General features: G+C 54.3%; 5 protein-coding genes across 5 annotated transcripts; 3 read left to right on the top strand and 2 right to left on the bottom strand.

Moving 5' to 3' along the window:
• Window positions 1–628: 628 nt before the first annotated feature.
• G647_07802 (uncharacterized protein) lies at window positions 629–2,531 on the top strand (the record flags this gene model as incomplete). The annotated part of the gene is made up of 3 exons (XM_008732114.1): window positions 629–1,614; window positions 1,666–1,762; window positions 1,812–2,531. The coding sequence occupies 3 exons, from the start codon at window positions 629–631 to the stop codon at window positions 2,529–2,531; spliced, it is 1,803 nt and encodes a 600-aa protein (XP_008730336.1).
• A 771-nt stretch (window positions 2,532–3,302) lies between these two features.
• On the bottom strand, window positions 3,303–6,045 carry G647_07801 (uncharacterized protein; the record flags this gene model as incomplete). Its single annotated transcript, XM_008732113.1, has 2 exons — window positions 3,303–5,837; window positions 5,887–6,045. 2 exons carry the CDS (start codon window positions 6,043–6,045, stop codon window positions 3,303–3,305), a joined length of 2,694 nt encoding a protein of 897 aa, XP_008730335.1.
• A 296-nt stretch (window positions 6,046–6,341) lies between these two features.
• Window positions 6,342–6,941, top strand: G647_07800 (uncharacterized protein; the record flags this gene model as incomplete). The annotated part of the gene is made up of 2 exons (XM_008732112.1): window positions 6,342–6,375; window positions 6,427–6,941. 2 exons carry the CDS (start codon window positions 6,342–6,344, stop codon window positions 6,939–6,941), a joined length of 549 nt encoding a protein of 182 aa, XP_008730334.1.
• A 29-nt stretch (window positions 6,942–6,970) lies between these two features.
• On the bottom strand, window positions 6,971–9,564 carry G647_07799 (uncharacterized protein; the record flags this gene model as incomplete). Its single annotated transcript, XM_008732111.1, has 3 exons — window positions 6,971–7,219; window positions 7,272–9,370; window positions 9,420–9,564. The coding sequence occupies 3 exons, from the start codon at window positions 9,562–9,564 to the stop codon at window positions 6,971–6,973; spliced, it is 2,493 nt and encodes an 830-aa protein (XP_008730333.1).
• A 385-nt stretch (window positions 9,565–9,949) lies between these two features.
• G647_07798 (uncharacterized protein) lies at window positions 9,950–11,356 on the top strand (the record flags this gene model as incomplete). Its single annotated transcript, XM_008732110.1, has 7 exons — window positions 9,950–10,096; window positions 10,145–10,291; window positions 10,342–10,500; window positions 10,550–10,666; window positions 10,713–10,883; window positions 10,935–11,089; window positions 11,137–11,356. The coding sequence occupies 7 exons, from the start codon at window positions 9,950–9,952 to the stop codon at window positions 11,354–11,356; spliced, it is 1,116 nt and encodes a 371-aa protein (XP_008730332.1).
• Between the last annotated feature and the right edge of the window lie 900 nt (window positions 11,357–12,256).

Genomic DNA, 12,256 nt, shown 5'->3' with positions numbered 1-12,256 from the left:
CCTGATGACATCGATGGCTCTGCATCAGCCGAAGTACGTCGTACTAGCAGCGGTACTACGTACTTGCTGATCGAAGATGAGGATGATCGCAGCCCGCTTATTACTCTGCTCTCAGTTTCGTCTCCTCGTGGCATTTGTAGCCCTCCAGATATCCATTAGAAGTATACCTCGACCGTTGAGATTGGTACCTAACGGCATCACCGGACACATCTCTTTACGCCTCCTCACCGCGGCCCGCTAATTAGGCTCAATAGGCGTCTTCTCCGCGCCCCGGCGACCCCTGGAGCCTGCACGAGGCCCCTTGAGACATCCCTGTTGTGGTGCCGCTTCTCCCACGGAAGCCCGCCAGTGAACTGCGGGCGCATGCGAACGTCTGTTTACTGTACAGAGTCGCTACCTATCAGCATACTAATCTGGGCCTGTTTCAGCGTGCTCGAGGCACAGCCGTGTGGAAGCTTGATCGAGTGCTTTTGAACGAGGCCACGGCGTGATCCCTTGTCGTCGCTGCTTACTCTCGTGGTTGCCGTTGGTTATCCTCGAGTGCGTCGCTCTCGCCTTGGTCTTCACCTCCCTCGTCGACAGTTGTTGATCCCAGAATTGGTCCTCCTCCACCTTCTCGTCATTTCCCATGATCTCGCCGCCTGCCGCCGTTTCTTCTCCAGCGGCTGGCGATCCGAGTGTCACCAGGACCACATCTGCAAGGCGCCGAGGTTTGAGTTACCTTCGTGCTTTATCCCACAACCGGTCATCGGGTGGAACCAGCCCGAACGAGCCCCCCTCCCGCTCACCGAGACATTACTTCCAGAGATCGCTCAGTTACAACGACAACCGACCAGATCCTACCACAACCCGACGACGGAGCATATCTCGCCCTAACGAACCTACGATTCCTCTATCCCCCGATCTCCGCCAGATCGATACTAGAAGCCCCTCGCCCCGTATTGCACCCGCTGCACCCGTCTTAGACGCCCCGGTCGACCAGGTCGAACAAGATACCACAGATGAGATGGCGAGACACAGAAATTCAATGTCGCGGAGGAATGCAAGCAATAGCCGGCCGGCTGACACGCTGAATGCGACTGCCTCGGAAGCCGCCCCGAGACCCATGAACCCCAGGAACACGTCCAAGTCAGGCACTCAAGATGGCGAGACGAAGCAGCATTTACCGACCATCCGTTTCTTTCCTCACCAGGAAATCAGAAATGGACGACCCTCCCTCAACTTCACTCCCATCGCGAGGACGTTACCCAGCGAACATTCCATCATCAGGGTCGGCCGTTACTCTGAGCGAGAGGGAGTACCCTCGTCCAACCCTACCGGCCCCTCCGATGCGCCCGTTGGCTTCAAATCCAAAGTCGTCAGTCGGAGACACTGTGAGTTCAGTTTCCTCGACGGACAATGGCAGATCAAGGATGTCGCCTCGTCGTCCGGCACGTTTCTCAACCATATCAGACTGAGTCAGCCCAACACCGAGTCAAGGCTCTTCCCTATCAAGGATGGCGACATCGTGCAATTAGGCATCGACTTCAGGGGAGGAGAAGAAATGATATTCCGATGTGTCAAGATTCGCATTGAATGCAACCGAGCATGGCAGAAGAAGGCGAACAACTTCAAGTAGGTTAGCACCTCTCATCGTCCATCTCGTGACGCTAACGCTTTACGCAGCAAGGCCAGACATCAGCAATTGCAAAGTCTTGCGAAAGATCAGCCATCAGCAGACGCCAACAGCGGCGAGTGCTCCATATGCTTGGGTTCCGTATTGGTAAGCTGCCGGTCCTGTTCCTCCCCGGTTTTACTGACTTTGTTCTTAGCCCTGCCAAGCATTATTCGTTGCTCCCTGCGCTCATGTCTGGCATTATAAATGTATTCGACCGCTGCTTGAGGGCAAGAACAGCGTTTATCCGCAGTTCCAATGTCCGAATTGCAGAGCATATTCCGATCTCACCGCAGACGTTGACCTTGCTCAATCCGACATAGACGAGTGGATGGACAACACTGATGACCCAGAAAACCAAGCCACCGAAGCCAATGCCGAGCGTACCAATGAACCGAACGCCACGTCGACCGAACACATGAATGGCCCACTAACAGGCGGGCTGGCGGCCGATAACTCGCCTAGTACTGCGGACTCGCAAGCAAACCAAGATACCTTGAGTATCCCAGAGAACGCTCCCGTTGCCGTAACTCAACCCGAGATCATTACTGATGGTAATGCTTCTTCACCACTGCCTATCAGGACCCCAGGGCTCTTAGCTCGAAGACAAGCTACAAATCCAGCTTCACCCGAACTTTCGACCATGAATGGTAATATCGACATGCCCGATCGAGCGGATGAAACCGAGCTGGGCGGTCAGCTTGAACACCAACGCACAAATACCCAGACTCCCGATCCTGCTGAGATAATAGCCGGAGAAGGTCCGTTGACTCCTAGGAATAACGCCGGACCTTTCGTGTTTGACGGCAGTGCTGGGAGGTCGGATGCGAGGCATTTACTTGTCCCCAGCGTTGCTCAGGTTGCTGATGGGAAATGAGTGTCACGACCAGACATCTTTGGCCGGCTCCTGGGCACACGCTATCGGCAACATCGGGGTGTGAGTGGAGGTGATTGAAAGATTAATGGAGACTTGCCTCGATTACGAATTCGAGGATAACGGTCACCACACCACGGCGAAACAGGGGGTGGGGTATCATAAAAAAAGATGGGAATGGGTGGGAGATCAGGTCTTTACAAGCATTGTACTTCTGAGCGGTTTATTCCTAGCATTGATCATGAACAGTATATTTATCACGGCACAGTGACGTTTATATCGAGCATTTCGGGTGATGAATGTTGTCTCGGAGTTGACAGCGGCATGTTCGTACAGTTGTCACACACGATGCGTGACCCGGAGATATTACTGACCTTTTCAGTTTATTCTATATCCCAGTCTAACATTCCAGCCGGATCAGTCAGACCATCATACCATCGCAAACACAGCAGGCACAGTTCCCTCTTGACTTCTAAGCCTCTAAAATCATATCCGAAGGGAGCTATACTGCCACTACTGTAGTGTCGTGAAGTAATTCCATTATACGGGATGTATGTGGTCCGTACAGTACTCCGTATAATGGTCCGCGATACTGAGTCCTGTTTGAATTATCTCGTCTGCTGTATTGCGTTTTCCCGCATCCAGGTACCGTACGTATGGGAGGATCATCGTGACTTCAAAGACAAGGTACACTTGCAGCGGACGAGCGCCGCCTACAGTTATCTTTTTACTTCTCGCACCGTGCAACCTGCACCGTCGGCGCCTCAAAGCACATCACAGCAATTGACTCCTCACTCCCTCGAGTCGGAACTTGACATCCTTCAGGACCTTGGTCTTGGGCTCCCATTGGTCAAATTGCTCCAAGAGCCTCTTGGCCTCGTCTCTCAGGTCCTTCTTGACGATGTCCTCTTCCAAGATCCCGCGCATGGCAAACGGCAGGATATACGGGTTGCTGGTCTGAGAGCCCGAGGGGGTGGATTTCCCATCGCTGGGCACAGAGATCGGGGCGCGTTTCGACGACGTGATCGGCGTGTTGGGAAGGGATGTGGTTTCGAGGGTGAAGGCGATGGCGAGCGCGTAGACGGCGTCGTCCTCGTAGAGACGCGAGTGCCCTTCGCCCGTGTATAACGAGCCGGCCAGCGGGGTGGAGAGTTCGCGGATGAGGCCGTGGTCCGGGACGCCGACGTTGCGGAGCTTGAGCACGAAGCCCACGAGGTTGGAGAGGAAGTTGGGCGCGTGGATGCGACTGTCGATGCTGACGGCGCGGTAGATGTGCGGATGCGTCAGGGGCGCGAAGACGGATGATTCCATCGACACGAGTTGGTCGTCGATGCTGCCGACGAAGGTGACCTTGACGCCGTGCTGTAGACAGTCCGATATCGCGGCCAGGTAGTCCGTCGAGACTTTGCTGTTCGGGTTGGTGAATTCGAACAATTCCCCCGCGGAGCCGGTGATCCAGGGCGACTTGTAGTCCTGGAAGGGGCCTATGTTGACGCCTGCCATGGCGCATACGCCGATCCGGGCAGCCGGGCTAAGACAGCCAAAGTGGATAAGTTTTGCGACGAGCATGATCGCCACGGGGACGCCCTGAGAGTGAGCGGCGATGAGGATAAAATCACTGCGTCTGATCTCGTCAATCCAGTTCAAGAGGAGTTTCCACAGCAGCTCGACGCGTTCGGCAATGCGACCTTCTCCTTCCAGTGCCGCTGTCTTGACTTCACACTCATACCCCTGCGAGGCTGTGTAGCGACGAATATTCTGTGCGGCTTTTTCCGCAAATTTTATGCTCGTGCCGGTGGGTTGGCCGAGAATGGATCGGACCATGGGCGCAGGGAAGTAGCCGTGCACCCCGATTGCCAGGGCGTGTTTTATCCGAGGCGGATCGCGAATTAGAGAGAGGTGTTGGTGTGCGTTGGGTTCGCGGGTGTAGTAGAGCAGACGCGCGAGCTGTTGGAGGATGGAAGGTTGTTCTTCGTGGGTGATGGTGTCGTGAAGCAGCGGCAGGAGTAGATTGTTGTCTTCCTTCCTCTTGTCGAGGGATGGTGCTGGGGAAGCGGGACGGGGTTCTTTCGCAATGGCCGCAGCCGTAGAGGATGAGGCTTTGGTGGTTCGCGAGGGATCTTGCTTAGAGGCCAACGTCTTTTGGGCTTTTGCCAGTATTGGCTGTTCGGTGGGCCCTTGCCGCTTGGGCTCAGCAGTCTTCTGCGAAGCAGCTTTCTTGGACTGGGTTTCTTGAGGAGATGGTTTGAGTGCTGGCTTAGCTGCTTCATCTTGGAGGCTGATCGATGCTCGCTTTGGCCGGGCTTGTGACGGCGTATCCGAGATGGCTATCTCGCCCACGCGAGGCTCACTTTCAGACTTAATTGACTCCGGGCGCTTCTTTTCTCGAGACCAAAACACCCACCCTGACTTGGAACCATCGCCGTGCAGAGGTGGAGGAGGTGAAGTCTCCAGTGAAGACGCTTGGGAACCATCTTTGGCCTTGGGCGTGCTTGGAGGGAGTATGTCCAGATGCTTCGTGGGTCCGGTCGCTGCCTTTGCAGTTTCGACTGGTCCTGTCGAACTGCTTTGACCTGGCTTCGATGCCGGCTCTTCTTGCTTAGGGACTTCAGCTGGTGGATCACTACTGCTCCACATTTGATACCAACTCCTCTTGTTCGTCGCACTTACAGAGGATTGCTGAGGCTGTTCGGCCATCTCGGGCTGCGGTGCGGCGGGATCTGGGGCCGGTCCGTTTCCTGGGGGCACTTCCGACGCTTCGTCGGGTTTTGGTTGGACTGGAGGTCCCTGTGTTTCCGTAGGCTTGACTGCTACTCCGTCCTTCTTACCAGGTAGCCAGCTTAGCCACATACTCTGCGATTCGGGAAAGGTCTGGTGGGCAGTGTCTGGCTGTGAAGGTTCCGGAGTCGGGGTTCCTCCCAGCAGGGGGTGCGTGGAGGTATCATCTGTCTTCTCCGGCCTTTGGTCGTCTTTGCCCGCTTGCTTGCCCACTGTCGCGTCATCCTTTGCCTGTGAAGACAACCCTGATTGTGGATGGGCCCTTCCTGGAGTCGCTGCAGCTCCCGAGGTGGCATTGACAATCGTCGTCGTGGCATTAATCGGTAGAGACCGGTTGGAGGTGGATTTCCCCAGTGTCATCGCTAATGATGGCGACCTCTGGGTTTTCGTTCGTTCCCGGGTAGGCGAGATGCTCTCTTGACCGGCAGGTTTAATTGTCGAGGGGCTGTTGCTAGAGGCAGAGGATACACTCTCACGATGTGTTTGAGTCAGTGGGGGAGCTTTGCGCGGCCACGTTCGCGCCAGCCATGACTGTCAACGGATCAGGATATGACATCTTGGAGCAAGACGGTTCTCTTACCGATCGCTTCTCTTCGCTGGCAGTTGAGGTTGGGACCGGAGGCGTATCTGGAGGCAGAGGAACGTTGGCAGCCTGCTGAGCCTGTTCTTGGGGCGTGGGCTGTGGTCGGGATTCTTCGGCCGGATTCGTCTTCTGGCGCTTCAATGGCGGAGGAGCCATGGCGCGTGGCTCTTCTAAGCAAACATGAGCTTGGAGAGTATAGATAGGGCGGCAGCACTATGTGTAACGGCAGTGGATGCCAGGATGCGGCTTCCGATGTTGATACAATGACGAGGCTGAGCTGCGACGTCACACGTCGGTCAAACTTCGGCGAAACTCGCTCACCCCATTATTTGAGCGGGCAGAAAATAACTTTGGAATGCGAACCCCAGCTCGTACACCTATGCTCACCTACGTCCGTCTTGACTATAGCGAGCATAACCCGTGGAGGGAAGGCGGCTTCGACATCTATAGCCATGGCGAAAACAGCGAAGTCAAAGAATGCAACAGGTAGACCTCGACGCACAATGAAAATACTCGTGGCCGTCTAATACTTCTCAGCAAACCCCAGGTCTCGAGCCTCGAAAAGAGCGACTTCCCCCTCCATCGACGTCGACAAGTCTATAAAGCAGGCGCCTCGTGCCTCGGATGCCACGCCTATACTGGCCGCCCGCCCCAACGGCGGGATTACAAAATCCAAGAAGAAACAAAAGCCCTTGACAAGGGGACAGAGACGTAGACAAGAACGAGGACTCGCAAGGGCGGAAGTCGTTCAAGACCAGATGTCGAAAAAGGTCGAAGATGCTGCAGGGCGGCTGAAGAAGAGGCGGGAGCGGAAGGGGATGTGGGATGAGGTGAACGGCAGCGTGAATAAATTCGAGCAGCTAAAGAGTCTTGGTGATGAAGTGAACGAAGAAGAGAAAGACGAATGGGAAGATATGGAAGAAGTGGATGAGAGTGCTGATAACCTGCCTGAGGCTGCCGATACCCATCTGCTCACGGTCGACCGAACTGCACACACGCTGCCCGCCGCGCCGACGGCCGTTGAGGACGATGAAATCGACAAGATAACATGATCGCGCATCGCTTCTTTCGCATACCAAGTCTACCGCTTTGGGCGCACCTGGTTCAGCATACGCTCAATCTCCACCAATTGCTGGCCATTAGCCTTGTCGCGCAGGAGTTCCAGGGCATTCACATCTTTGGCTTTGACGGCCTCTTCACCGGCCTTGGTGACCATGCCACACTTCACCCACATCTCGATCCGCTCGGACGGCTGAAGATTAGTGCACTTTGGGACAAACGACGATGCAAGACGGGTGTTGCCTGCCCCAAGCACTTCGTTGTAGAAGGGCTAAACGAAGTTAGAAGCGAGGATCTCGTAACGCATGGACCACAGCACTTACCTCCCATCCGATGGGCGACTTCTTGTTCTTAGCAATTTCTTCCACTTCGCCCCAAAGTCGAGCAGCAGTCAACGCCCGGAGGCGAATCCACCACCAGGTCTTCTCCGGCACGCGGAAGTCGCTTTGAACCTTTGCAGCTCGTTTGCTGTATCCGGATTTGATCAGGCGGAACATGGTCTCATTGACACTCAGTCCGACATAGCTTCCACTGCTGTCGGTTATGTCCTTGTCGAATGCTTCCTGCATCTTGAGAAGCTGGCTGGCTTCGGTGAGAGCCTTGGTGTGGAATTGCGCTGTAGGATCTTTAGCATCAGTAAGCAATCTGCTGGCGAGCTTGAGCTTGTCGATGACTGCCTGGACTTGTGGTTGCTGCATGGCTTCTTCCAGCAGCAGGTTTGACCCTTCGATCGGTCGGTCATCTTGATAGTACAAATCCTTCAGCAACTCTGTGTCTTGCGCTCTTGCTGAACTTTCCACAAGCGCCGATGCGACGGGCTTGTCGCTGATCATGCGCAGGAATGCTGCCAGGGGCAGCTTCTTCTTCAGCTCCAGCAAGACGAAGAAGACCAGGTCGGTATCTCCGGACTCAATCGCCTTGTTGAGCGCAATCTCGTCTTCTTCCATGTTGAGCAGGAGAGGCACTTGTTTGCCTGCCCTTGGTTCGTGGTTGAGGAGTGTTGTGGCCAGATGGCTGCGTCCTTCGTCGTACGCTGCTCTCGCAATTGCTTCGAACGAGATGCCTTGCTTGCCGCGCAACCGTTCCACTACCAATTCCCGGACCGCATCGTCGTCCGCCGAGGATCCTCGGACTTTCTGCGATGCCCAGTGAACATATATCTTGTTCAGAGGAAGATGCAGGAATTCAGACAGCTTGATGGCTAGAAGATATTCCCTCCGGTTGACCAACCGCGCAATTAGTCGTTCCGGAGTGAGTCTGACATATTGCTCGTACGACATGTAAAGCCCGATGCGGTAGTCTCGGACGGCATTCAGCACCCTCAGGTCTTCACACATGTCAACAAACTCGTCGCTGCTATACAGGTCCAAGACCGATTTGCCAAACGAGGCTCCCCGTAACAACATTTTCTGCAGACTCTGGTTGAATTCGTGGCCCGCGGCCCTGATGCAGGTCTCAACAGCTTCGGGGAGGTTTGGCTTGATTCGTTGAATGTTCTCGTCTGCTTTGGGGGATTTCCTTTCCAGTAGCTCAATGGAATCAACAAGCACTGAGGCGGGAGAAGTCGCGCCCAACTTGAAAACCTCTTCTAGCGGGTCAGGAACCTTGTGGAGGAACTCGCATACGTCGTTCGTGATGAGGCGAACACCATCAATATCGGGCACGACGTGGACTTGGTCGTCGTAGTAATATTTGACAGCAGCCCCGTTCGGTCCAACCATATGGATCTCGTCCTCCCAGGCCAGGATAACAGAGTCATTTCCACACCAGTAGATCTGAGTCGGCGTGGTTTTGGCCTTAGAATCGTACTCGCTGTATTTGTTCTGGAAATCACTGCCCACAACCCAGACTTTACCATTCTCGGTAAATAATGCCGCGAATCGCCCATTGGGAGAGACACTGACGTGCATGAAGGGTCCATCTGACAGTCCTCGGTCTTCGGCGTCGCTGGCATCCACCACGAATATTGTCCTGTCCACGGCTAGCAGCACCTCCACCGACCTAGAGAGAGTGTACGCTGGGGGAATCAGTGACCAAGAATGAACTTGGCCTTCTGGTGTTGGGGCAAGCAGCCTCGGCCTAGGCTCATCGAATGATGAAACGGCGATCAGAGAGTTGTTGGAGAGCAGAGCAACGAATCCGTGAGACCAAAACCGACACGACACGACCCCAAATTCCTCTGAGCCGTGGCCAAGCGAGAAGGGCTGGAAGTCACTGTGGAGGCCGAAGTAGCAATGCACTGTACCGTCCTCAGTGACAACCAATAGCTTCTCATCATCGGACCACCCGAGCCCTTTAATCACGCCTCTCTCCCAGTTAATGTTGCTGATGAGCTTGCCTGAGGATGAGTATATGTCGATGGTCGGCTTCGTGGATTGGCCTGTTCGATATCTTGCTATCTTGGTAGTGTCTCGCCATAGCGCTGCAAGTATGAGCTTCGACAGACGGCTCCAAGGCGAAACGAGACTTACCTAGAGCGCCACCATATGGGGCTCCAGCTACTAGGTAGTTTCCAAGCTCGAGATCTTGGTCGAAAACAGACTCGTACAAGGGTACTTTTCGGTAGAACTGGTCGCCGACTTTCTCCCATCCAGCCCTGGGATTGCTTGCTGTCATCTCATCTGGTCGGCCGCTGGGATTGTGCTGGACAACGATGTCTAAAGGGACAATGTGCCTGGACGCAGTATCAGAAGTAAAAGGTCGTGGATTGCAGCACCGAGCAGGCAGATCTGAGGGATGTCGTCAGCCAATCAGATGTACCCTCGGCCAACCTTCCTGTCTGCACAGTGCAACAAATCGTTCACGCGTCGCTCACTCTTGCTCACTTCGCTTGTCGCTTCGAACTCGAAGGTCACATTTGCGAGACTCGTTCTCAATCGATGCGCCCATGGGACCTCCTGCTTGCGAGTAAACGTCCAGCTTCTTCAACTCCGCACGCTGGAGACGTCATGCTCTAAGAAGGTGTCATGTACTGGCCTGGTAGGCACGAAGCTGGACGAAGATGGAGTCAGCACAAGCATTCCTGGAGCATGTTGAGGACCTCACAGACCTCGAGCTGGCCGTTCTTCTTAGCCTTGTGGCTCAGCACCACTGTATGGTGGTCACAGCCGACGACCTGCTGGATGACCTGGCATCAGAGCTCGCCCTTGTAGGTTGCTATGATACGAAGTTGGGGCCGTGGCTAATATTCCGCAAGATTGTCAGGGATATGTTCAATCTTTCTTACATCATCCTCGATCGGGATGACCTTGAGTCCATAGATGCCTTTGGTGCTGCGATTCTGGACGACGATAACGCTGATGGCGAAGGTGCTCTGTATGACTCTGACGCCGAATTCGCAAACGTTTGTGCCCGTTTCGTGGGTGTCCAACTTCTTTGCTGACTGCATATTAGCCAGGCATGCTCAGTTCAAAAGTCGCTTCAGTAGACTTCCGCGCTGCCCCTTCCAGTCTTCTTGAGCGCTCGAAACTGGATACCCGGAAAGTGGTCAATGTCGTTATTGCGAAGGACTTCAACTTTGCCCACCAGGACGTCCAGATCCAAGCCCTTGATGTGCGATGACAGACCTATCTGCTCCGGACTGTGCTGACGAAGCGTGTAGCTTATTCGAAGACGTAGGATATATAGCCGAACGACTGTCCATCTCGCGCCGAAGACATTCCTGCTTCTTCCGCTAGTTGCCACCTCTTCCAAGCATATCAGACTGAACAAGCACCTTGTGAGTTCGAACCATCCACCTTCCGGCTCTTACTCATGTTAGCCAGAACGACCGCATATTCATGTCACACACTCACTCCACGGAGGACGGCTTTCCCAATCTGGAAGAGCTCGATGGTGCAACCAACTCTGAAGACCATGGTTCTACATATTCATATTCTCATTCTCCGAGTGCAAGGCCTCAGGAAACTATTGCAAGTCGGCGCATTGACGCAAAGGTGAGATTGGCCGTTAGGCGAGGATTGGAGCGATCTGACATGCAGCTTCAGTTGATCGAGCAGCTTCGAGCCCAAAGTCAGACTACCACCGTAACACCAGAGATTCGACGATATCTCCAAGACGTTGTGGCATTCCTCCGCATGGAAAGAGGCGTAGATGGAGGCATCTCCCCATATGCAACCACGCTATTCCTGGCTCTGGCAAAGTCAGTCCCGAAATTTCATACTCTTCTGTTACTAATGTGTCTTGCAGATACCTTGCTCCTTTCCATGGCATTGACTATGTGACACCCTCCCTCGTAGCATTGGCAGCGAAGAAGATATATCCCCATCGGATCATTATGGCCTCACCAAGTCGTGAACGGAGCACCCAGTACGGGACAGATCTCGCGTCTGCCCACGACCTGCTGAATGATCTGGACCCGGACAAGGTGATACAGAATGTGCTTGATACTATTGAATGCCCAATATGATGCAACGGTTTTCGTCTATTGTATGAGCACAGGTTCACTTGCAAGCGCAGCAGTCGCCGACGGTGTTACTGAGACGCCTCCCTCGTGAACGCTTCTCTGCGGCCAGACTCTTTTACAACCCGATTTCTTCTTCGACGCTGGAAGCATCGTTGCTGCGATGGAACGTCCTGGAGCTTCGCCTACAGCTTTCTCAGGTCAGCAAGCTGCTGCGGCAATCGATCTGTCTCAACAGCTTTTCCTTCCTGACTTCTCTGGGTGGCAGGACCAATGAACGATAGTTCCAGGCAGCGCTAGAACATCGCCGAGCAGCCATGGATCCTGGTTCACCTCAGCCGTGGGAATCAGGCGCAAGACGCGACGGCACAATAGTTCCTAACACCATAGCAGATCTTCCACAGTCATCAACCGAGCTCATCCTAACGCAGAGCATGCACCTGGAACATGGTCAAGTTCATCTGTACCGCTATTGCACGCGAGATATGCGGTGGGTAGCCTCATCTCTACATTTTCGGCTTTGTTGAGGAGGCCCTGGGAGAGATATGGTGAACAGCCGAGCAATTCATGGCACAAATATGCCCCTTCTACAACGGGTTGGAAGGGCCTTGACCACCGCGTCAGTAACACGAGGATGATTTCGCTCGGAAAGTTCGGAAGGCTCACCAGACCGAGGCCATGGTGTGCCTTGTCTCTTCCCAGACTGTGACACAAGGAGATTCAGAGTGTGTGAAACAACAAGCACCCGTTGGTCATGACAGACACAGACGGAGAGGGGTATTAGTGATGGTGGGCAAGCATACCGCTACCTCCAATGGAGCAATCAGGAATCAGCTGGCTCTCTCGCAGCAGAACCAAGCCGCCGATTGTTTCAAGCGACGACCAACACTTCTTCCCTATATTTGA

This window comes from Cladophialophora carrionii (genome assembly GCF_000365165.1).
Source record: "Cladophialophora carrionii CBS 160.54 unplaced genomic scaffold supercont1.6, whole genome shotgun sequence".
NCBI classification, from domain to species: domain Eukaryota; kingdom Fungi; phylum Ascomycota; class Eurotiomycetes; order Chaetothyriales; family Herpotrichiellaceae; genus Cladophialophora; species Cladophialophora carrionii.
The sequence above is the reverse complement of the archived record's forward strand: the minus strand, read 5'-3'. Positions and strand labels throughout refer to the sequence as shown.